The 25,241-nt window shown below is 39.6% G+C and overlaps 2 protein-coding genes across 2 annotated transcripts in view; one reads left to right on the top strand and one right to left on the bottom strand.

Moving 5' to 3' along the window:
• The first annotated feature begins 3,378 nt into the window (after positions 1 to 3,378).
• Positions 3,379 to 8,684, top strand: ZBTB33 (zinc finger and BTB domain containing 33). The gene is made up of 2 exons (XM_039859064.1): positions 3,379 to 3,517; positions 5,912 to 8,684. The coding sequence occupies exon 2, from the start codon at positions 5,914 to 5,916 to the stop codon at positions 7,927 to 7,929; it is 2,016 nt and encodes a 671-aa protein (XP_039714998.1). The 5' UTR covers positions 3,379 to 3,517; positions 5,912 to 5,913; the 3' UTR covers positions 7,930 to 8,684.
• A 2,367-nt stretch (positions 8,685 to 11,051) lies between these two features.
• The window catches only part of TMEM255A (transmembrane protein 255A), a 46,517-nt gene continuing 32,327 nt past the window's right edge, over positions 11,052 to 25,241 (bottom strand). The window contains exons 8-9 of the mRNA XM_039859067.1: positions 20,055 to 20,198; positions 11,052 to 13,504 (exon numbers count right to left, since the gene is read on the bottom strand). Of these exons, the coding sequence (XP_039715001.1) occupies positions 13,346 to 13,504; positions 20,055 to 20,198 (303 nt within the window). The 3' untranslated portion in view covers positions 11,052 to 13,345. The remainder of the gene's footprint in view (positions 13,505 to 20,054; positions 20,199 to 25,241) is intronic.

Genomic DNA, 25,241 nt, shown 5'->3' with positions numbered 1-25,241 from the left:
CAAGGTTGCACAGCTATAAGGTGACAGTACAGAATCCAACCCACTAACATCTGCTCCTCAAGTCTTTTTTTCACTATACTCTACTATGTTTTCTTCTTATACTTGTGTGGTGACCTTACTAAATCTGTGAAGCTAAGCATAACTCAGAGGACTGAGTAATTCAAGGCTCTAGGACTGGATGAATGTCATTTTTTCCCTCTTTTATCATCATCAGTTAATATATAAAGCACCCACAAGATTCTTGGCATTTTAACATAGGAGAGGACAGTTGGCAGCCTTCACGGAATTCATAATCAAGTTCAAACAAGGCGAGCAAACACTGACACGTGGTTACAAAACCAAACCAATTCCATTATCAGTCAATTAAAAACTTTTCTAGAATGTGAAACCATTTGTACCTCCAAATCCATTCGATACAGGTTCTTCTATTTAAAATCTACTGAGTTTCATATTCGAAAAGATATTTGCACACCGATGTTCATAGCAGCATTATTCACGGTGGCCAGGACATGGAAGCAATCGAAGTGTCCTACAATAGATGATTGGCTAATGCAGCAGTGGTACATATATACAATGGAATATTACTCAGCCATAAGAAGAGATGAAATATTGCCATTTGCGACAACATGGGTGGACCTCGAGATAATCATGCTAAGTGAAATAAGCCAGACAGAAAAAGTTGAAAACCACATGATATCATTTATATGTGGGATATAATCCTAAAAGCAACAAATGAATAGGACAAACAGAGACTCATGGACACGGACAATAGACTAGTAGTTACCAGAGGATAGCGGGGAGAGGGGAGAGGGGAGGTATACGGGGTAAAAGGGGTCAAATATGTGGTGACAGAAAGAAATCTAACTATGGGAGATGAGCACACAATGTAAATATATATATATATATATATATATATATATATATATATATATATATATATACCTCACTGTTAAAATGTATAGCTGAAACTTATTGGATTTCATTAACCAATGTCACCATAAAAAATAAATAAATAAAATAAAATCTATTGAGTTTGATGTAGGGTTAAGCATGTAGATGAAAAGAAAGTGGAAGGTGAGATAACTTTCTGAGAAACAGAAAATTAATGAAACTTTCCAATGATCTTGTCCCAAAGGCAAATATTAAATTTCTTGGTCTGCTCTGCTTTCCTATAAAAAAAATTCTTTTCTGATCATTGGCTCTCCTTAATTATAGGTAGCTTTTTAATTTTAGTTCAGTTTTTGCTGAGTTAAAGGGTGAGAGACATGGACAGAAGGGAAGAGAAGGTTCCCTAGGCTTTGAATGAACAGGTTTTCATCATACCTCGGTTGAGGCTCCACACTTTTAAAGCCCTTTCAGGAAAGGGACAAAGGCAAAGTAATCCTATGGACAGCCTTGGTGCTGTTAATGCTGATGCAACAGAAATCGTATTGCATCTTCCAATTTACTGAGAGTTAACCAACAAAAATTTAATATCGAGCGTGGCAGCTACTGCCTCTCTGATCTGTATTTCAAAGTTAAGTCTCATTTTAGTTTTAGTCACCTTAGCTACTGAAAGATAAATAGATCCTAAACTTTCAATATATACTTTGTCCTATTTCCTAAATTTTTTCTTGCTACTAAATTTTGGGGGAAGATGACTCAGAAAAATAATTATTAACCTGCTAACTAGTTTTGTTAAGTGCTCAGTTGCCGGGAAAATACTACCACCTGCTTTAGTTTCCTTGACAACAGCACACTGCTATTTCCCGTGAAATATCTTTATATTAAACAATGAAACTTTCATAATTTTAAGTCCTAATAAGAAACAATGATGCAATAATTCCCACATAGTTTTTTTTTTCTCACAATATAAAATCTTGGAGAAGAAACTAAGGAATATCTTGTGAATTTCCTATTTCCTAGTGAAAATACAACTGTATTACACCACTTTGATGTTTTACTATGTGGCTTTACTTTTTTTTTTACATTGGAGTTATGACTTTGGTTCTGTTTTCACCCTTTATTGGGAATACAGGGTAATTTATGTGGCTTTGCTTTATTAAGGAGAGTGTAGAATAGATTGGGGATAGATGATGACATCCTTGTCTGACTTCATGTTGAAGAAAATTAAATATAGTTGTATCTGTTTTTATTCTGGAATATCCTGACGGACATTTTCAGTAAGATTTTTGTAGGAAAGAAGTACAGGGATTCTGACTGAAAGGTAAACAGGTGCAAATTCAAGTTTTTGGAAATGGATGCAATATTATCCTACACGTATTTTTAAAAAAGAAAATGAAAGTAGTGAATGGCCTTCAGTGCTGAAGGAAAAAAGCTACTATTTTGGTTCCTTAGTTGAATATGATCAATAACCAACTGAAAGAGAAATATTTTGTTCTCTAAACACCTATCCTGTTGTTTCATTCATCATGGTACTCAGTCGGAAGGGCATTACCAGAGGATTTCAAAAAAAATTACAACTCATTTATTCATTCATTAAACTATTATTGAACACCTACTATGTGTCAGGCACTAAAGCCATCTGAGGAGGAAATGCTATGAAAATAAACATAAATCAACAATGCAAGTGTTAATGATACAGGTCAAATGTTAACATTCAGTTTGCTATTCCCTTCTATGTGTTCTATACCTTGTACAAACACTTTTGTCCACGTTTGGGTACCTATCTCCTGAGTTCTTTGAAAAGGTAGAGACTTTGGCTTATTCATTTTTGTATTCCACAGAACCTAGCATAAGATTTGGTACAGATCAAACAGGTGGTAAGTAAGCGATAGTCGAAATGAAGAAATTAGCATCATTTAGTAGTCTATTAAGAAGATAGTACTTGTCCAGACACTAGCTTTATTTCCTAAAAGTAGTTACTGTAATGTAGTTATCTTGTTATCCTGGAATTTGATTTGAGTTGACAAAATTTGATTATATTTCTTCAGATTATATTTCGAGGTGGTTTATCATCCAAGAAACAAGCTAATAGAGCAGTTTCAAATTTGCAGAAGAAATGGAACCCGGATAATCTCTCAAAGATTTCACGCGAGACGTTTACACTGAATTTAGATGAAAGCGACTAGCTTCCCTTCCATCCCCATCGCTTGTGACTGCGTCGCTCCATCTTCCCCTTTCCTTTTTCCCACCCTTTCGCCCTCCGGAAAGGGCCGAACATCCCGAGAGCTTCCCAGTCCTCCTCCGCCCCTTTCGGAAGGAGCCGAAGTCTGATGGGGCGCCGAAGCGGGTCCGTCTGGAGCTCGGGCTCTTCCGGAAAAACCCGAAGTGCTCTCGGAAGAGGAGGGAGCCTTCGACTTCAGCGCTTCGCCCCCGCGCTGTGCCCTCTGTCGGCGGCGTGGGGCAGCGGTAGCAGCGGTGGCGGCGGGAGGCGGCAGCCGCGTCGACGTCGCCCAAGACTGGAGCGACGTTTAAAGAGGGAGCCGAATCGCCGCGGAGTCCGGCCTCTTGTTGTTGGAGGACTCCCACCCTTCGGCGCGGCCCGACGAGGAGACACTGCGGCGCCGGGAAGCAGGTGAGGACCCTGCCCCGACCCGGGAGGGGAGAAGGGCAAGGGGCGCGCTGCTTCCTCCGTCCCTGGGCCGCGCCTGCGTCTGTATTCTCCTCACTTGAACCAGGAAGCGGCAGAGTCGGAGGCTCCGCTCCTCCGGCCCTTTCTTTGTGTGGGCCCGGGAGTGAAGGAGGGGACGAACCAGGAGGGCCGCGGCGCGGTCCCCTTCGCCGTCAGGGGCCTGGGGGCTGCCGGTGCTCTGGGTAGGCCTGGAGCGTGGGGAGCCCTCCACCGAGACCCACTTGGCTTTTTCCTCGCCCCTCTGTCTGCCTTTTTGTGCCTCTTTTTCTCCTTCTCGCCCCTACTTTGATTTAGAGCCTTCCTGCCGAGCCCATCCTCCCCTTCCGTCCCCTTCCAGGGCATAACAATGCCGCCTGCTCGGCCTCGTCCCCTCCTAGCACCCCCACCCTTCTCTTTGCCACCTTTTACTTTCCCCAGCTCACCTCATTACCCCGCCCTGACTGTGCAGTTCTTTTCTCCATCTGTATTTGCAAGAAGCTGCCTTTTCGCTTGAATTAAGATTAAAAACATTGGTTGCAGGCGGCTAGGTGCGAATGGGGAAGAGAGGTGGAGGAAGGAAGATGGGGTTCAGCTGCCGCAGGGAGCCGCGTGTCGGTTTGTTTCACTCCCTCGCGGATGGCGTTTCTCGCTTTTCCACCATCACCTGCCCACAGTCAAGGATTTCTTTCGCAGTGATGCAGAATGGCTTTTTCAAAGTCAGGTCGCAAATCTTGGAGTGGTTTCAGACCGATTTGTGCTGTTCCTGGGTCCACCCTAACGGGGAGGAGGAGGAAACCTAAACAAAATGAAACCATGTCCTAGTGTCACAGGGACATGTCCATATAACGCATTCTTCCATTGGAAAAAAACATTGGCAAATGACAAAAATTGTGAGATCGTATTCAGAAACCCATCTATTCCCTGAAAAGTGACTTCTGTCGAAACCCCCATATTTCAGAAGCCCTGGTTGCTGGCTCGCTGTCCAAAGGTCACTCTTTCTGATGAATGCCTTTATGGTAACTTGAAATTCCTTGGTACTGTTAACGAGCAACGCCTTATTACAGATGATGTTTTAAGTCTTTGATCTCTAGACTTTTCACTCACTTTTTGTTTTTAAGCTATAATTTTGAAAAATTGAGAAGATATTTGAGATGCCCTGCCTTTCAAGTGCATAACTTAGGCACTATAACAGTGGTACTATTTTGGTAACTCTAGAGGAAAAGAATATTAGCAATAAAAGTGTTTCCTTACCAAAAGTACTTGTCAGCTAATAGTTATTACACACACCCACACACACACACACACACACACACACATATTTTTACACCAAGCAACTCAGGTCAGTGCTACTGGGAATATTTCTGAGAAGTCCAAAAAAATGTTTAGGGAGTAGTACACAGCAATACTGTTTACTGACATCGCCACCTCTTTTCTAGAGTAATGTCTGCTCTGTTCCAATAAGTTTATATTTTCATTTTCACTAACTCATTTGGTGTGAAAAAAGTTCTCATACCAGTGCACGTAATTCTTTACCAACAAAAATGTTTTCGTGCAAAATAGCGTTAAGAAATAGTAAACTTTCCTTTTCCTTTGTCTTATTTATTTTTTACAATAGTATCTATTGACTTCACTTGGCACTCTGTTTAACATTCTACCTCTGGAGATTGTAAGGGTAAAGAGGTGAGGGGAAAGGGGATGAAGAAGGAGTAATAAGGTGTTTAATGATTTATCCAGATGAGGCATCCCAATTTAAATAACAGAAAAATAAGGGGAAACTTACAAGTAATAGTTTTCAGTGTTTATAAATGCTGATTCAGTCATTAGCTGCAGGGAGTAGCTTTTGAATATTTCTTAAAGATAAGTTAAAATTTAGGAAGAGTATTTCCAACCCAATATTGCACACACCAAACTTTTCTAACATGTAAATCATTCATTTACATGAAATAACTAGTGTTCATGATGCTTTTTCTTAAAAAAGTTTTAAGACAGCTAAAAATTAACTCTTAGCTCTTCTTGAGGAGAAAACCCAAAATCAGAACTAAGAAAATTAATTCTGATCTTTAAAATTTGCTAAGTGGTGACGCATGTATCAGCTTCAAATGAGGAGATTACTATTGATGTCCGTAGATCAATTTAAAAGTTGCTTGTCTCAGAGGGAAGACGTGAGAATTGACATGTGGTCCAAAACCCATCCTGTATGAACAGTTTATATAGAAGTAAAAAGTTATGCCAAACTTCAGTTAAAACTTGAATGAACTATTTAATGATGCTGTAGCTACAATTCTGAATGATAAAATACTTTTGTTTTTCTTTCCTAACCTTCTCTCATCCCCATTCCCTTCCCTTTTTTTTTTATAGGCATGGAGAGTAGAAAACTGATTTCTGCTACAGACATTCAGTACTCTGGCAGTCTGCTGAACTCCTTGAATGAGCAACGTGGCCATGGACTCTTCTGTGATGTTACCGTTATTGTGGAAGACCGAAAATTCCGGGCCCACAGGAATATTCTTTCTGCTTCTAGTACTTACTTCCATCAGCTCTTCTCAGTTGCTGGGCAAGTTGTTGAACTGAGCTTTATAAGAGCAGAGATCTTTGCAGAAATTCTCAATTATATCTATAGTTCTAAAATTGTTCGTGTTAGATCAGATTTGCTTGATGAGTTAATTAAATCAGGGCAATTGTTAGGAGTTAAATTTATAGCAGAGCTTGGTGTCCCGTTGTCACAGGTTAAAAGCATCTCAGGTACAGCTCAGGATGGTAATGCAGAAACCTCACCTCCTGGTTCTAGTGACAAGAACCTTGAAATACAAAAATCAAAAGACGAAGCCCAAGATAATGGGGCCGCTATAATGCCTATTATAACAGAGTCTTTTTCTTTATCTGCTGAAGATTATGAGACAAAAAAGATCATTGTTACTGATTCAGATGATGATGATGATGACGTCATTTTCTGCTCTGAGATTCTGCCTGCAAAGGAGACTTTGCCGAGTAACAGTGCAGTGGCACAGGTCCAGCCTAACTCAGGCTCTGTTGCTATTTCAGATGTCGCACCTTGTGCTAGTAATAACTCTCCCCCTTTAACAAATATCACACCTACTCAGAAACTTCCTACTCCTGTGAATCAGGCAACTCTGAGCCAAACACAAGGAAGTGAAAAATTGCTGGTATCTTCGGCCCCGACACATCTGACTCCTAACATTATTTTGTTAAATCAGACACCACTTACTACACCACCAAATGTCAGTCCTTCACTTCCAAATCATATGTCACCTTCAATCAATTTACTTGTGCAGAATCAGCAGACACCAAACAGTGCTGTTTTAACAGGAAACAAGGCCAATGAAGAAGAGGAGGAGGAAATTATAGATGATGATGATGACACTATTAGCTCCAGTCCAGATTCGGCCATCAGTAATACATCTTTGGTCCCACAGGCTGATATCCCTCAAAGTACCACTTTTGATGGATCACTGATACAGAAGATGCAGATCCCTACACTTCTGCAAGAGCCACTTTCCAATTCTTTAAAAATTTCAGATATAATTACTAGAAACACTAATGATCCAGGTTTAGAATCAAAACATCTAATGGAGGGTCAGAAGATCATTACTTTAGATACAGCTACTGAAATTGAAGGCTTGTCAACTGGTTGCAAGGTTTATGCAAATATCGGTGAAGATACTTATGACATAGTCATCCCTGTCAAAGATGACCCTGATGAAGGGGAGGCCAGACTTGAGAATGAGATACCAAAAACATCTAGCAGTGAGACAGCAAACAAACGTATGAAAGTAAAACATGATGATCACTATGAGTTAATAGTAGATGGAAGGGTCTATTATATTTGTATTGTATGCAAAAGATCGTATGTCTGTCTGACGAGCTTGCGGAGACATTTTAACATTCATTCCTGGGAAAAGAAGTATCCTTGCCGTTACTGTGAGAAGGTATTTCCCCTTGCAGAATATCGCACAAAGCATGAAATTCATCACACAGGGGAGCGAAGGTATCAATGTTTGGCTTGTGGCAAATCTTTCATCAACTATCAGTTTATGTCTTCACACATAAAGTCAGTTCATAGTCAAGATCCTTCTGGAGACTCGAAGCTTTATCGGTTACATCCATGCAGGTCTTTACAGATCAGACAATATGCATACCTTTCTGATAGGTCAGGCACTGTGCCTGTAATGAAGGATGATGGTATTGGATATAAGGTTGATGCTGGGAAAGAACCTCCAGTAGGGACCACATCTACTCAGAACAAGCCAATGACCTGGGAAGATATTTTTATTCAGCAGGAAAATGATTCAATTTTTAAACAGAATGTAACAGATGGCAGTACTGAGTTTGAATTCATAATACCAGAATCTTACTGAACTCTTTTGAAGTATCAAAGTTTTGGTTTGGATTAAGGGGCAGGACTTTCAGACCTATGAAACAAGGTGAAAACAAGATAATTTGTTCTGCCACATCATCTGAAGATAGTATAGCTGGATTACTTGTTGATAATTTTTAGAAGCAAATTATTCTGAGTTTGAGTACAGAGATTGAGAATTCCCCCCTGCCCCAAGTATTTGTTTATATAGTTAGCTTTCAGCTTATTTAAAAGAGGCAAAAAAAAAAGCTTGGAGAGATAGTTTCCTGAATAGAGTTTGAAGCAGTCTGAATGTTCTTTGAAGATAACTGGAGTTATTAGCATACCCTAGTACATCTTATAACTTCCCCCTTCTATGTTAGCACTTTACTGCTGAATTCTTAATTTTCTTAATATTGAGACTATAAATGTGTGTTGTGTTTTATATATGGCGTAAAAAATGAACAAGAACTTTTAAAGTTGTTCTGGAAAATTTCAGAGTAAGTCTCTGCTTGGTTGTATATTGTGCTAGTCCAAATGGATAGCAACCTCCTGCCTCCCTGCCCCCATGAAAATGGCCATGCAGACAAGTCTCATCTGAAGAATTAATTAGTTTTAGCTAATTAGAATTATATCTTGCTTTTATTGTCATAGTTTGGAAAAGACTTTGGTGGCTGGACTACTGTATATATACCTTTGCTATGTGGTCCCTGTGGGCAAAAATACTAATCTCCATAATGCAGACAGGAGATGAAAAGTTGTCGCTTTTTTTTTTTTTTGAATTTTTGCTCTTACATAATAGAGACAGTGGAAGTGAATGGAGATTGCCTTTTTGCTCATTATGGTTAAAAATATTCCCATGAAATTTTCAAATTTTGAATCTGAAAGCCACCAAATAAATCTTTAATTCTGTATAAATCTTTATACATGATAGATTCCAGAAATGAGACTCCTACATATTTTGGGTGGGAGGCTACTGGCATATATTTTTAAATGTTCATATTACTTAGACTCTCTAATAGGAAACTTTCATTTGAAATAGTTGAATCAGTGATCTAGTATTTCCCTTTCAGCAAGACCTTTTAGGTTTTTAACCCCTTCTAAAATAAGTTCCATTCCATCTGCAAATTGCTGCGGTATTATAGCAATCAGAAACTATATATGGAATGTAATATAGGCTCGCCGATTACCATTTATCTTGAGAATAGTAAATACCACCTTTCTTCCTTTTAAAATGACACATATTTAAACACTTAGAAAATAAAGTAAAAACTTATCGAAGTGCTAGTACTAAAAGGAAGCAGGTTGGGACAAATATATAGCCTAGCATTTATAACAGGATTAACTTGTTGAATTTCTGTAAATGACTTTTTGCAAAGGAAAAAAAAATTAATAGATACTGAAAAAGATTGTTGTGCATAGTTATTAGTCATTTGTAACCTTGCTTAAGTATATCTTAATTGAAATAGATATTTTCTTTTTCCTTAACCATGTATTTTTAAAAATAGTCTATTTCTTACCTTTGAACTTAAAGCTTTAATCATAATTTCTCATGTATACATCATCCTTCTGACAGTAAGCTAGATTTGAAGATAATGGTTTCAGTGTTTCTTAAGTTGGTACCTGAGGGTATCAGGCATCAGTATTTGCAATAATACAAGGAGAAAGAAAAAAATCCTTTGCTTAACGAGGACTAGAATAACATGCATCTGTTTTGCTGTTGTGTGTCTAGATCTACAAACCATTTTGTAAACTAATCCTTGGAAAATTTTAAATTACCTTGTAACTTAAGACAGAGCTCTGGAATCACAATATCAGTGTCCTTTCTATGTAGATATTGATAACATTTCTCTTTGGCTATAGGGTGCATTCTGAAATATTTTCAGTGGAAATTTGAGTTTCATTAACCTATTTCAACCAGTTAGACATAATTACTTCTACAAGTGTGAATGATACTGATGCCAGCAGAGCTTCTGGATCTTTCAGATTTAACTGCTAGGTAAATTAGTCTGTTGTCTGAAAACTATCCATCCTGAGTAATATATATATATATATATATACACATATATATGTATATATATATACATATATATGTATATATATATATATATTAAATGTATACTTGCTGCTGTTGCTGCTGCTGTGCTCTGTAAATTCTGAGTATGAAATTTAAACTGCTTACTAAAGGTATCTTCTGGAGTTTTGGGGAGGAGGAAAACTGAACAATTAAATCGTATTTTTGCCAGAAGACTTATCACTTGCAGGTATGTTAGGGTCTTCAGTTTTTCTAAAAGTTTCTACATCCAAAGTTTGGAATTCATGTGGAATACTCCTTTGAGGCTAAAACTCTGCACTCCCAGTATTTATTGGGTTGGAAATCTGCAGCAAGATGCTGTTTAAAACTGACAATGGGCTTTTTCTATTTTATACTCAGTTTTCTGGCTAACTTCATTTTTTTTCTTTCAAATTGGCTTCAAATTTCCTCCTATGATAAATTACCTGTAAATATTCTGAGTAGGGACTGTTTGAAATAGCAATTTGTTAAAAGAAATGACAGAAAGTGAAAATTCTCCAAGCAGATTTTAAAATACCATAGCAATCTTGAAAGATTCACTTTAAAGTATATTTTAAATGATCATTATCATTTTGGTAGTAATGATCCCCCACATACAACTACTATGAGGAATTGATGCAGCGTTTTTTTCTCATTGTACCAAAAAGGTAAAACAAATGGTAAAAAACGATCAAGGTATTTTGAGTGGTTAAGGCATGCATATTCTAAAGAATTAATTGCTAATTCAACAGCACTGACTTCTTCACCTCTGTCAATCATATGAAACCTTGTTCATTTCCAACAATACTGTAATATTCATACTTGTACAATCTTTCCTATCATAACTTTAAGTTCTACTTTTCATTAACTATTGTTACCTGATTAGTTCATAGAGCTTCTTACAGCAAAAATAAAACATTTTAATTCTGATTTTTGAGTGCATTTTTACAAGATTATATTTTCGAAATTATATAGACTTTTATATTCTGTTGTTTTTCAATTTTTATAGCGAGATTTGAGCTATGTTTCTAATAACAGCATGACATAATCTCCCATTAGGTTTCACATGTTGGTTATTTGCATGTCTGATGTATCTTGAACCATAATAGTCAAAAGCGAGTCAGCTGCTGTCAGTCGCTTTAGAGTGTTTGTCACACTCATAGATTCCATGAAAATGGATAAGGAGGAGGATAGTTTTATTAATTTGAAACATCACAAAAGCAGTCTGGGTTTCCAACATGGCAGTGATACAGATTTTAAGCAACATCCAGTTTATATGGGTTCTGGATTAATATTTTAATGTTTCATGCCCAGTTCAATATTTTAAAGCAGAATTAGGCATAAAGCAGTAAATATTACAAAATGCAGTCAAGGGACGTATTGGAAATACAAATTCCTTCATTACAGCAAATGTTTTGCAAAAGAGCAAAGCAGCAAATATTAATTTTTCTAAGGTAACATGCATTTTATATAATTCAATGTAATAAAAAAGCTCAAATTAAGTGTTACAAAATCTATACTGTTTCAAATTATTTTGTAAAGTAAGAAAAATACATAGAAATGAGTCAGAATCTTAACACTAAGAAATATGATAAATATACTGTAATGGTGCTTTTAAAAAATTAAATATACATTAAAGCAAAAGGTAAAGTGTAAACAGCAAAAAAAAAATCACAGTATTAGAAGTTGATATTTGTAAGTCAATTGGTTATTAGTCCCTTTTTGAAATCCAATAGAAGTTTAATATGCTGAGAACTGTAGAAAATAATAGTGATTTTATATAATGCAAAAGGATTATCGTTTTTCAGATTCAAAATCTGGATGAGACATCATGGTGCTGAAAGTTAATGTTTTGCAAACATTTACTGTGAACAATGAGTGCACTTGTTATGCCTTGATAATTCTTGATGGCTGGGTGTCTACAAGGTAGATAGGAGCACCAGCATTTGCCTGCTACCTCTAATCCATCAAGTCTGGAGGTAGCGAAATTGGCTGGAAAATTTTCCAATATGTGTTCAGTGTTTGCAGAACTGTCTAATTAGGTACCCTCCCGTAGCCCCTGTATTTTTACATTATAGAAGTGTAGGATTATCAATCTCCCTTTAAATTAATCCTTAGGTTAACATAAGATCACAATGAATGTGTTCATTTTGAAGTGGAGGCATAGGTGTCAAAGTGTTAAATCCATCGGGGTGATGGTTTAGAGCTATGTCTAATTAGAAGAACTAGACGAATACCTACCACAATGTGTCAAATGGATTTTAAATCTACAATAACACTTAAGAATTTGTCAAGTTGGCTGCACTTGAGTTTTTGCAGACTTAAAAGCGGCATTGTAACACTTTCATAATCTTGAATGCTGTCATGATTGGTCTTAACAGAAAAAGAGACCAATAAGAGCAGTGGCATTAAATACTGATGATTCTTCTGGAGTGGGGTGCAGGATATGTGCGGTTTGCTGGGGCCGCAGCACAATATTTGAAGATTAAATAGTCACAAGGATTAGTAACCATACCATGACCCAAGAACCTAATCTAGCATTTTTTAACTCTGAATTTTAACCATAAGATTTATATCTCCTGTAGCAAATGTATTTTGTAATACTTTGCAACATGTGTTAGAACCACTGTCTCCTAAGTTAACAGATGTGTAACATATACTTAAAACACCTCACATGTTGCTCTGTGAATTTCAGTCCTTCCAGGATGATCAATTCTGTTCCCCACTATTCGAGGGAATATTGCACTTTTCCCTATGGGAGGTACCAGTAACAAGCTGAGCTGAATGATCACGACAGCAATTTTTACAATACTCAGAAGAAAAGAGAGTTAATGGGCAGTTTTTTTTCCCAACATCCAGACACAAGCAAACAAAATCTTAGCTAGAACTTTCTGTATTGGAACTATCGTGCAGTCCTATCATATGGGAAGTTTTTCTTAGGAACTGACTTTAGTGGTAGGGAAAGATAGGGCCTATAAGCCAGTAGTACTTCAGCCGAGGTACTAGGGTGGCAATCTGCCAAGGGCCTGAAGACAACACTACATTTACACAAAATGAAACAAATGGCGACCACACTTCTGCTGAATACAGAGGCAGAGCCATGGGGTAATGCAGGTCCAAACATGACAAGTTTCTTCCTGGGCTGGCTCCCCACTCTTGCTTAGATTGTGTGTGCTGCCCTTCTCGGAAGTCCTGGTCAGCCTAGCCACCCCTGCTCAGCATTGATAACAAATAAGTTTCATTGCTATCTTTTCCCTAGCCTGGCAGGCCGTTGTAAAACTTGAAACTGCATAAGAATCACACTTTAAATTGTGTACCCTACACAATTCACTAAAGCAGAAATGCAAAAGCCACAATAATCCCAAGAGCCGGCAGGCATTCCTCTTTAGGGGCTGTAAGGTGGTGGCTTTTCAAAAGGCGGGTAGTAGGGTGGAGAATAACGGGGTGGTGCGCTGGAGGACCACATGTAGCTGGGCGAAGGAGAGGCAGACTGGGGCTCATCAGAAAGTCCAGAGGGAGGGGAGGATGGAAAGACACCGGAATGCTGTGTAATGAAAACAAAACATCAGTTTGGGCAGTGAAGTCGCAATTCTCCCAAAATGAATATGGATCAAGTTTGTTTCTGTTAGGAACAAGAAAGAGCTCCTAAAAATCCCACAAAGTCAGTGAGGGGCATGGAACTGAGCTGGTATTACTTTCAGTCACTCAGGCTGTGATGCTCATGCAGAGCTATCTTGGACTCCTCCTACCCCTCTCTCTGAATGCTTTTTCCATGTTTATAACTCAAGCCTTCAATACTTCTCCCTGAGCGATGGCAACAGCATCCCAATTAATCTTCAAAAATGTAGTTTAAGCCCTAAGAACATTTGAGGTTAAGTTGTTAATACCTGGAAAAGTCTTTGCTATAAGAAAATACCACAGAACCCACCTCATAAAACAAAACAAAAAATAAAACAGAAACTAAGGTCAGAAGGTGGTGTCTTTCTTGGATCTGGGTCTTACTTTAAGTCCAACAATTTCGATTTCATCTTAACTGTAGCCCACCACCCCCAAGGGCAGCATAGGTTGGAGAGCAAAGAGAAACAAAGGCATGGAGGTGGGAATACCAATGATAAGGAGGAGGGGCAATTTGTCAGGTTGCAGATGTACTGAGGATTTAATTTTACTTTGTGTTGTCTAACTTTGGTGGTCTTTGGGAAGGGAGCAGATATGCATTTAATACTCAGTGAATTGGCATGTTAGGAGTCATTTGCCACTTCTCTTTCCCCGGCCCACGTATATCCTTGACCCTAATGATTTTCCTGCTCAAGGAGAGTTGGCCTGTTTAATTCATTGCTGTATCTATCCCGCAGGGCTCAGAACAGAGCTTGGCAAGTAGTAGGTACTCAATAAATGTTGAATGAGTGACTATAACTTCAGGAGTAAATAAGATGAACTTAGCATGTTTTTTTTTTTTAAATGAAATCGATTTTCAAAGAATACGGTCACACCTTGTAGGGACCATTGCTTTGCTCCAGTGGTGGAGCACGGCTGAGTCCTGAAGGCTGGAGGGGGCTACAACGATGGCAAGATATAAGAGGCCAGTTTTCGGCTCTCAGGAAGAGCAAACATAAGCCAACAAACAGGGCTGGAGAATTGTAATTTTCTGTCGTGTCTCAACTCTAGGAGGAACTGGTATATTAAAAAAAAAGACTCACACCAAAAGTTCTCAAGAGTTCAAGTGCTGTTTGGGGAGGTCACACCTTTGTTTTGTTTTGCTGGCTAGAATCTGAGTAGATCATGTCATTTTCTAGGCCCGGAGCAATCTAGAGTCAGCTTTGACATAAGGTTTCTGGAGTCTGAGACCAGTTGGCTGATTCTCCCTATCCCCAGTCCTGATCACTATACCCCTTAGAAAAGTACGTCCAGTTTTCTAGGTCTTGCTTGAAAGATTGAAATATCTGCCCCTTACCACGTAATGTTAGGACTGAGAAGAGACTGTAGAAGCCATCATCCCGCTCCTCCCCCATCCCATCTATTATTTTTCCCCGAGTGAAGGAATGACAGGGTCATAGAAGTTGCAGAGCCTTTCAAAGCAAAACAACTTGAAGCTGTGAACTAGAGACAAGACAGATTCCTTTCTAAAATCTCAATTTTTCTTCTCTCCCCAAGAAGATATGCATTCTTAAGACATCAGTATCATGATTTGCTAGTTTCCAACTCCACATCCCAGAACTCTCTATTTCTCCTTCCCTCCCTTTCTCCTCTTCTGTTGCTTTCTTCAACTAAGAACACTGTCCTCTTAACCAGAGAAGAGGGCAAAAACCCCCAGGGACAAGATCTCTGGGCCAAGGGTGTGGTACTCTGCCCTTCTAAATCTCGCTCCAGGATGGTGAGTGTGAGGAGGCCAGTTTTAGGTGTTCCCAGCCACAGAAGGGAGGGGTGAGTTTCCTATAGTGGAGCTAGAGGCAGTTCTGTCCCAAGAGGCTTTGAAAGGCTTCTGTGGACAGCAGCTGCTGTGGGTGGCAGTTGTATACTTTGATAATAAAAGGAGATGGCACAACGGCCTTCGGTTTTCACTTCTTAGTTTCATGTTTGGGAAGTTGTTAGAGAGGAAGGGAGTGGGATGATTCTCACTTCCCTTTGTGGATGCTGGGAGTCTTAATGATAACGATAATTGAAGGGCTCCTAGAAGAGATAGGGAGCTCACTGGCTGCAGTCCACACACCCTTGGGGCTTGGTTGAGGTTGGGGAGAAGGCCCACAGTACCAGTGCGTAGTTTCCTAGCAACAGGCAGGAACCTTGGGAAAAATCTGGTTTTGTTGCAGCGGGGAAGCTGGCCTGGTACATTTTGGTTCCTAAAAGTCGACTTTACTAATGAGACAGGCAGCTCAGAAGAACAGAGCTTTCAATCTTTGCACATCACAAAACATGAAAAGCATCTAAAGAGCCTATTGCTGGGCCTAATCAGCTCGAGCTTCCTGAGCTGCTTCTTAGGGTCTAGGGTAGCCTACCAGGCTGATGGTGCTACAAGAAGAGCGCCACCTTTTTAGGACACACACAGCTCTCCTCTCCTATCTTAGCCTGCCTTCTTCCCTCTGCTGGATGGCCGACCTACACTCTTCAAGACCAATGTGCATTTCTGTATCAGGGGGCTTCTCTCTTCAAGAGCACTGTGAGGCAGTGACTCCAAAAAGAGCGCTGGCACTGGCCAGGTGATTAAGATTAACAGCAAGAGATGCTGTATCCCTAGGGGAAAATCCAAGATCTCCTGGTTCTTTGCATTCCCCCTCTGTTTCTGCCCCAGAAAGCAAAGCCAAGGGAGATGGAGAGAAAGGTGACTAAAAGGAAGAAAAAGAAAACAGGGGAGAGAGGTCAGAAACCAGAGAAAGGAGGAGAAGAAAGGAAAACCTTGTCAGGAGAAAGGAAATAAATGGAAGAAGTTCAGTGGCAGCAGTAACCTGTGCCATATACTGCTTCCCCCAGGACTAAAGCAAGCCTTTCATTAAATGGGCCCAATTTATGATAGGTCATTTTTCATGGCAAAGATGAAACCTCATGTGACTGAATAAAGAACATAAACAGAGGCACTTTAGACTACTTGGCTGAAGCTGAAGGATGGTTAATGGGGAAATGGGTGTGAGGGGCAAGGGAAGTGAGTGTTGGGGAGCTGAGCAGGGTGGCAAATGTAGTCTCAATTTATCTCCATCCCGCCTTGGGGAACGGGGAGTTCATTAGAAGCAAGGATACCTTGAAGCCCAAAGTTTGAGAGAATACTGTTTCTCCAAGCTCAGTATCACAGCATCCTGACCAGCTGACCAGACCCAAGTACTTGCTCATGTCTGACCACAAGAACTGCTTCCCAAGCTTCCTAACTGGACAGCTACCCAGTAAGGGGATGACTTTGAGGGGTTCAAACAAAACCCTATAAATTTCTTTCCTCTTCCTTCTATCAGCCTTGGGGTAAAAAGGAAGCAGAAGTCTTCAAACTCTAAGTCACATAAATAGTCCTATTTGGAAATGACCAGAATGAAGTCATTCAGAAGAAAGTCTAGAAAGGTCAGTTTTCCTACTATAATTTGGGCCCTTTTACAATCTGAGAAGAGCACAGGGAGCTTTGTTTTTTTGGCGGGGGAGGGGACAGGGGGTAGGTCTATGCTTTTGGTGGTTTTATTGTCAGAGATGGTATACATTTTGCTGACTGCTTTCTATTTACCTGGGAACATGAGCAGATTTCCCCCTATATTCTAGCCTTTCTTGCGTAAAGACTAGTAATACCTCCTATGAAACCATAAGGAAATAGAACTTGGCGAACAAAGGAAAGCTCAACTCAAACACTAGAACAAAACACCATTTAAGTTCTGGAGGGAAGCAAATCACTTAACATAACCCTTAAAACCCCACCATACAACTACAGAGTCTCCCAAAAAGAAAATCAAAACATAGCTTGAACCTAGGGAAAGAACTGGGAGAAGTATAAGAAGTGTCCCAGCAGCCCCTGCAGTGGGGAGCAATTTAATAATGCAATAAGAGACCCTTTCTGAGTCATAATTAGAAAGCCCAGAATTTAAACCAGTAGAAAGTGTAAATATCCTAAAATTAACTGAGGCAAAGACCTGTGCTGTGCTCAGATTTACAGCTTTTCCAAAGAATCTGCAAGCCAATCTCTGGAGTCAGACAGACCTGTACACAAATCCTTGCTATCTCTGTGACTTTGGGGAAGTTACTTACTTTCTCCATGACTTAGCCATCTCATCTTAAACATGGCAGTGACAAGAGTATTTCCGTCAAAGGAGTAAGTGAGATAATATATGTAAAGCACTTAGCGCAATGCTTCATACGTAGTAAACACTCGATGAATAGAAGCTGTTATTAAAATTAGAGGCCTCCACAAACCTCTGAAGGCCCTGCTATTAGCCCACAGCATAGGTCTGGGTGGGGTGGCTAGATTTAGATCCCTTCACTGGGTTAGGTACCCTGTTTCTTGGTTTCCACAGCACTCTGGGTAAGTCTATTTACTTTTTTGTCTCCACTGCTGTCTTCGACCATCCCCTCATGTCTCATTCATAACGCAGGGCCTATGTCTCATTCACACTTTCTATCCACAGCTCCTAGCACAGTGCCTGGCACATGGGAACACAGAGTAAACATTGACTGAACTGAAATCACCAGCCTGAGTCGCCAGTGGCACTGTCAATCGTGCTTTCATCCCCGGGGGTAGTGTTTGAATGAGGAATAATGGAGAGAGAGATGGCTGCATATCCTAAAGAGGGGCTTCCTATCTTAGAGTCAGCAGCAACCATCACCAGGGAGATTGCTGTTCTTACTTAAGAGGCTTATTATAAAGTGAACATTCATAAAATCAATATAATTGATATAGTTTACTTTGATATACAAAAAAAAATGGTGGCAGCCTCTTTGGCTGAACCTACAGTGGGTCCTCAATCTCTGGATGACTTTTTATCATAGGGTCCCCAGGAGAATGGTGCCCCTCCTTGTGTTAGCTTCAACATCCTTGGATTCTTTTAAAGGATTCCTTTTCTGTCTCTGTTACTACTGAAATTATTTATGTGCTTTTTGAACATATTCTGTTTTCCAGTCTACATCATCTATTTGGGTAATAAGTTCCCTGAATTGTCTATCTGTGAATACATAGGCTCTAAAACAAGTTCTAACATTATTTTTTCCAAGCTTTAATGGATGCCTCCTTGTTCTAATATTGTACTTTATAACAGTGAACGAATCTATGTTCACACTATATGTACAGCTGTCCCTCAATATCCACGAGGGATTGGTTATAAGACCCCCCATGGATGTTCAAGTCCCTTATATAAAATGGCATAGAATAATGCATAATCAATCAGCTTTCCACATCTGCGGATTCCTAGCTGCAGGTGGAAAATATTGTTTTTGATTTGCAGTTGGTTGAATCTGTGGATGTGAAACCCTGAGATACAGAGGGCCAACTGTGTATTTATTGAAAAAAATCCACGTATAAGTGGACCCGCACAGTTCAAACCCACGTTGTTCAAGGGTCGATTGTATTACTATTGCAATAAAGAGTCCTGGACCTCCCCAAAAGTATCTAAACCAAACAAAAATGTACTTTATTCAACCAAATGAGGTTTTTCAGTTTCAATTATTTCGTTAATATGCAGCTGAAATCATGTTAACCAAGGGCTTTGCATTTTCAAACTGTTTAATTGAAAGCACCCCCAAACGCTCATGTTTTTATGTCCCCTTGGAGCATTTATGGGCTCTTAGTCAATAGAAGAAATTTATTATGTGCTTCCTTCCCTTCGAAGGTATTTCTTTTGGTCCCCAAATTTTGAATGAACCAGATTTTAGCATAATCCCACCCTTCTGTGCTCAAGGGTTTACAATCACTGTAAATGCCTAAAGGACCATTTTATTTGTTTTCCCGAAGTGCCTAGTTCAGTGCTCTGCACACAATGAATACATTTTAATTAAGCACCTTTTCTTTTCATTTTTTTTCCGGTTCTGTTTTTCTGTGCTTAGTCTTGGCTCAAAAGGAAAAAGGGAAAGTGCAAATTTGGTAACACTATTCTTGACCTATGTGATAATAGGACGACAAAGGGGAGGGGAATGTTATAAAAAATATTTACTCTATGTCGTCTTAGTTAAGAAGTCTGGAGAAAAAGAAGGGATTTCTTATAGATTTGATTCAAACCCTTGTATAGCTCAGAATATCCTTGTGCTAAGGAGCAAGACTAGGCATCTCCCTGTGGCAGAGGAATGGAAATAGCCACTGTTCATCAGGGGTCCATGGCAAGGTACTAATGAGTACCATCTTCTCCTGGGTGTAGGTCAAGGCAATTTTGGATATCTCGATCCTATTTCCTTGTCTCCCCTTTGCTTCCATCTCTCCGTTTCTTCTTCTCTTGTGCCTTTCTCACCTTTCCCATCTATTCTATCATTGCTTGCTTACATAGTTCTTATGTTAGTCAATGGTACCCAAGGCTGCTAAAGGCCTTTAGGGATAAAGAGCCTGGTAACTTCATACGCATTAGGGAGGGTCCATAATTAGGGAGAGAACAAGAGAGCATGAGTGAGAGCAGGAGTAATGGAGAGTTTTTTTTTCTCTCAAAACATACCTGAAAGTCATAAGCAGAATATGGTGGCAGGTGAGGAGGACTATGGTAGTAGGTATTGTAGGGTGCCACTTGAGGACGAGCATAGTAAGAAACAGTCGAATGGGCATTCTCAACAGAACAGTTCAGTGCTGGGAGAGTTGGGTTCTGTAGAAAACCACATGTTAGAAACAACATTAACTTTTATCACTAGGAAAATGGTTAAATAAACTGTGGTACATCTATACTATGGAATACCATGCAGCTATTGATAAACAATTTAGTGACAGAGAAAATTGTCTGGGATATGTTGTTAAAACAAACAAACAAAAATAAACAAGCCACCAGCAAAACTATGGAATTAATAAAAAGATCAGTGGTTGCCAGGGGTTGTGGTTGTGGGGGAGGGATAAATAGACAGATCACAGAGGATTTTTACAGGAGTGAAAATACTTTGAATGATGTCTTTATTTTTATTTTTCAACTAGAGTTGACATTCAATATTATTTTATATTCCTGTGTAATGTTATAATGATGGATATATGTCATTATACATTTGCCCAAACCCATAGAATGTACAGCACCAAGAATGAACCATAAGGTAAACTGTGGACTTTGGGTGATTATGATGCATCAATGCAGGTTAATCCTTGGTAACAAATGCACCATTCTGGTGGGAGATGTTGATAATGGGTGAGGCTATGCATGTGTAGGGGCAGGGCATATATGGGAAATCTCTGTACCTTCCTCTCAATTTTGTCATGAACCTAAAACTGCTCTAAAAAAATAAAGTCTTTTAAATAGAAGCCACCATGTTCTATTAATATAGCATGAACCCAATTTATAAATTAGGACCCAAACAATTATATATGTATACATGTTTTAAAACAAAAGGAAATTAATCTGGAAAGAGTTACAACAAACTGTTAACTGTGGCTATCTCTGGGGAGCAGAGTAGTATTAGGAGGTAAATAGGGACTCTTCACTTTCTGTCATACGGCTAAAGTTTTTACAACTAATACGTTTTACTTGTGTCATTTCCCCCAACTTACTTTGAAAAATTCAAACTTATAAAAAAGTTGAAATAGTTTATGTACATATTTTTTTAAAACAAAAAAGAAAAATAAAAAAATAAGACCTAAAATACACAATGTCAAATAGACAAGGCTGAACAGGCTACTGCTCTTGCTGTGACAGAAATGTGATGAATCACAAAGCGTTTATAAAAGTTGTGCGGATTCCCACAGATTCCAACCTTGCTAAGGAGCTCTCATGCAGATAGGAAGGATATTTATTTCTCATCAGCCTCGCAGGCTGGAAGCAAAACCCTAGCAGTGCACAGAAACCATGAAAGACAAAGCAGAATATATTGATCTCCCTTTTTTTCCCCAAACAAAACAATGCAGAAAGAATCAAATGCCATTTTTATAACATGGTAGTGTGTGTAGCCCTTCAACGGTTAAAGCTAATCTTGTCCAGGATGGGAGTCCTGCTCCCAACGGGGCCAAAGCATTGCTAAAGGAAGTCATCACTGCTCATTAGTTCCCAAACAAGACTGTGATTTGTACCTCTTGAGTGCAACATGGGTCACGGTGTGAGACAAATGTTTTTTTCTTTTTCATTTTCCATGTCATTGACACCTCCTCCATTTGTGTGGATAATCGAGAGCTATCTGCAAAATCAATGTGTCTTGTTTCTGGTACACATCTACTCCACATTAATGGAGAGCAGAAGCTTCCTCTCAAGTGAGGAAAATGTGTGGGCAGACTTTGGCAGTGGCACAGGCAACCATGTTGGGGTGTTGGCAGAGGAAACTCCCTTATAGCAAGTTTCAACACAGTTCTGTTGCTCTCTTCCTTGGAGTGGGTACTATTTACATTTCAAAAAGGTTTGAAGAGCTACAAACCTCAGTCATTACAATGCAGCTCACAGACAACCAGAAAAATGTTTGTCAGCCTAGCTCATGTGTGGGAGAGGGCTGAGATCTTGGCCATTTCCAGGATTGGCTTGCTTTATGAAGGAAGAATGCTCAGAAATGCCCTTATCTCTCCACCAGAATTCTAAGAAGAAATTTCATCCCTGAGGAAGTCCCAGAAATTCTGTTCCCTAGGCCTTCTGTCAACTAAAAACACACCCTCCAGGTCCTGCAAGATGAAACCAATTCTTCTATGCAAATAAATTAAGCCCAACCATAGAGATACAATCACACAATGTAAACTCTACCTATAATTTTTTGTGTGTGTTTAGCAAGGCTGAGGGTCCAGAAGAATCTTTGAAGGGAAGTTGACTCTTAGAGAGAAATAAACACAGAAGAAACATGAGAGGAAGACTGAACAGCACAGGAAAGCCACAGAGAGAAGAAATTCAAGGGTAGAGGATGTAGAGATAACATGGCAATAAGAGAGGATGAGGGAGTGAAGGAGGTGAAGTGAAGAGTTGGATATGGAAGGAACAAAAGAGGTGGCCCCAAATAATGGTCTAGTTATGTTTTAAATCAATAATTCTGATTTTACAATAAATTTAGGCACTCTATTTGTGTGTGCATATAAGAGTGTGTATTGCTGTTTCAATTCTGGGGTTTAAGTTAAGAGACTCCTATTACTGATCAGTAGCATTCTGAGCTCAGTGAAACAAAGGTTACTAGGTAGCACAGGAAATGGTAGAAGCAGTTTTGTCTGGACAAAATGGAATCTATTCTTAGTCAATGATTGTGGACTTTGAGAATGCCACTTTTATTCCTCCACACTTTACTCCATACCAGAGACACCAATTAGGAGAAAATGACAAGATATAATCACTTTTGAAAGATTCATCTCAAATCCTCATAGCTTTGGTCAACAAACACTTCCTCAAACATTTTGTTAAGATTCTTTTTACCAAACACCTCTGGTCAGGGAATGAAGATACCCTTTTTTCCTTTCCGGATCCCGCAACTCTGGAAATGGTGGCTCCTAGCTGATCCTATTGAAAACTGCCAGCTCACAGCTCTTGGCTCCTCTTCTCACTCTCTAGGGAATGGCTTTCATTAGCCAGCACCCCTATGCCTCCCCGAAGACCCCAGGGCATTCTACTCAGGGAGGAGGTACACAAGTCACCAACCACATTTGGATGTAGGCCAAGGATTTTACATAAGTTCACCTGGTTGATGTTCCAGAATTTTCTACACCATGTCTCATTTTAATAAAGTGAGCTAAGTAATGGTTCTTCCTTGGTGCCCCATCTTATACTCCCACTAGTGTTTTCTTACCTCATAAATCAAATGTCTTGCTCTCTGATGTTTGCTTTCATCTTTCATTCCTCCTCCCCACCCCCGGTCCTTGCCTGAGTTCCGAGGACTGGCATTTGATGATGATCAGAACTTCTTTTGCTCTCTTCCTTTACTGTTAAAGAAGTTCCCAACAGTTGGAAACAACTCACTCTATTTTTTTTTTAATTAAAGCAGTGAAGCAAAGTAGGTGATGTCTGTTAAAGCACTTGCAGAACCAGAAAGAGCTATCCAAATGCTGGTTAGTGGAAGCTGGGATGGGGTAGAAAGAGCAAAGGCTCTGGCATCTGAGAAACCTGGGCTTCAGTTTCAGCTCTGCTATTTAGCTCTAGGCAAGTCACTTGACATCTGTTGGCCTGTCCTCATCTGTGAAATAAGGGCAGCAATGGTTACTTACCTCACAAGGTACTAGTAGTGGCGAGGAGAGGAGTAAGTAATTGTGCAAAAATACTTTATAGAGAATAAAGGGCCATTACTGCCACTTATGAGGACAAACCATCAACAAACTTGTTTTCCTCCTAGAGAGTAAAGGTTGCAGTGAAATTAAGAGTCCAGAAATAAACCTAGACATCGATGGTCCACTGATTCTTGACAAAGTTCCTTGCCATAACCCCATACAGCCTACCAAGTAGCCACCACTCACTCCATTTGGGCCTCAGGGTAGCCCTGCTGCCTAAGTCTGAAAGCTCTAGGAACAAAACTCTTCACATCCATCCTGATGTCCCATCTCCTCAACTTGCCAACCAGGAAGCTTCTCTGCCAACCAGGTTGGCTCAGATTCTACATAATGCCTGGGCTTTCACCTGCCCTTTGGGGAAAGTCTCCAAGAATAAAGGGCATTCTTTTCTCCAAAGAAGCCGCAACCCAGAAACAACGGTTTTTCCCAAACTCTCTCACCCAAGCTCCCTCAGATCCAAACTTATAGGAAATCCTTCTCCCTCTGAAGACCCCACTTCCTTGATGCTTGTCCCACTCCTCAGTGCTTGGGTTTTCCCGAGTGGGAGCTGAGGCATGGGAATGAGAAGTGTGCATATGCAAGAGAGAGAGAAAAAAGAAAGAGACGGACAGACAGACAGACAGACAAGCTGGGGATGAGCTGGGAAGGATTTCTCTTGACTTAGGGTCATCAGTAGGAACACTCAATACTTCTAGTCAGCCCAGTTCTGCCATGGACTTGCTGCCCAAAACAGCAGCATTTTTCTTTTCCCTGTCCTATCCCACCTTTCATTTTCCATTATCCATCCTTTTGACAGTCCAGGGTCAAATTACAAACAACCTTTCAGATTCCTGTTCCTCAGGGACCCTAAAATGGGACAGAAACAGCCAAGGGACTAAAGGCTATCTGCCTCATTTTTAGGGTCAAAGTAAAACGCCTTTAGGCACAAAATAATTCCATAAACACATGAGAGGCATTCCTTTAAAGTAGTACCCCTATTAAACCTGCCATAAATTTATTATTTTATTTTTATTTTTTGCTTATTTGCTTTGTTGATATTTGTTTATATACCTCTTTTACTAAGGGAATTTGAGATACTTGAGAATAGGACATTTATCTCGATTTTTCCCGCATTTAGTAGGCCCTCATAAACTCTCCATTGAGTGATTGAATAAATGAGCAAAAAAAATGAATAAATGAAATGTTTATTTTGTATCAAGTGCCCTTAAGTAATCGAATTTTGTAATGTCCAATATTAGCAACAATTTAAAAATCTTTATTAACATAGAACAAAAATAAAATGAGATAAATTTTAATTTAAAAACTGTATCTTAAAACCAAGAAAGAAAAAACGGGGAGGGAGTGAGGAGAAAGGAAGGAAGAAAGAAGAAGTCAAAGGAAGGAAGGAAGGAAGGAAGGAAGGAAGGAAGGAGGCAGATAGGCAAGCAGGGTTGGAATCAACCCTGGCTGCAGATCAGAATCACCTGGGCTTCAATTTAGACCAAATAAA

This window comes from Pteropus medius, unplaced genomic scaffold (assembly GCF_902729225.1).
Source record: "Pteropus medius unplaced genomic scaffold, Ma_sr-lr_union100, whole genome shotgun sequence".
In the NCBI taxonomy this organism is placed as follows: Eukaryota; Metazoa; Chordata; class Mammalia; order Chiroptera; family Pteropodidae; genus Pteropus; species Pteropus medius.
Note: the sequence above shows the minus strand (reverse complement) of the source record. Positions and strands in the feature narration are given on the sequence as shown.

Coding starts and splice junctions, on each gene's coding strand:
- ZBTB33 (XM_039859064.1), top strand. CDS start 5,914: ATGGAGAGTAGAAAACTGATTTCTGCTACAGACATTCAGTACTCTGGC.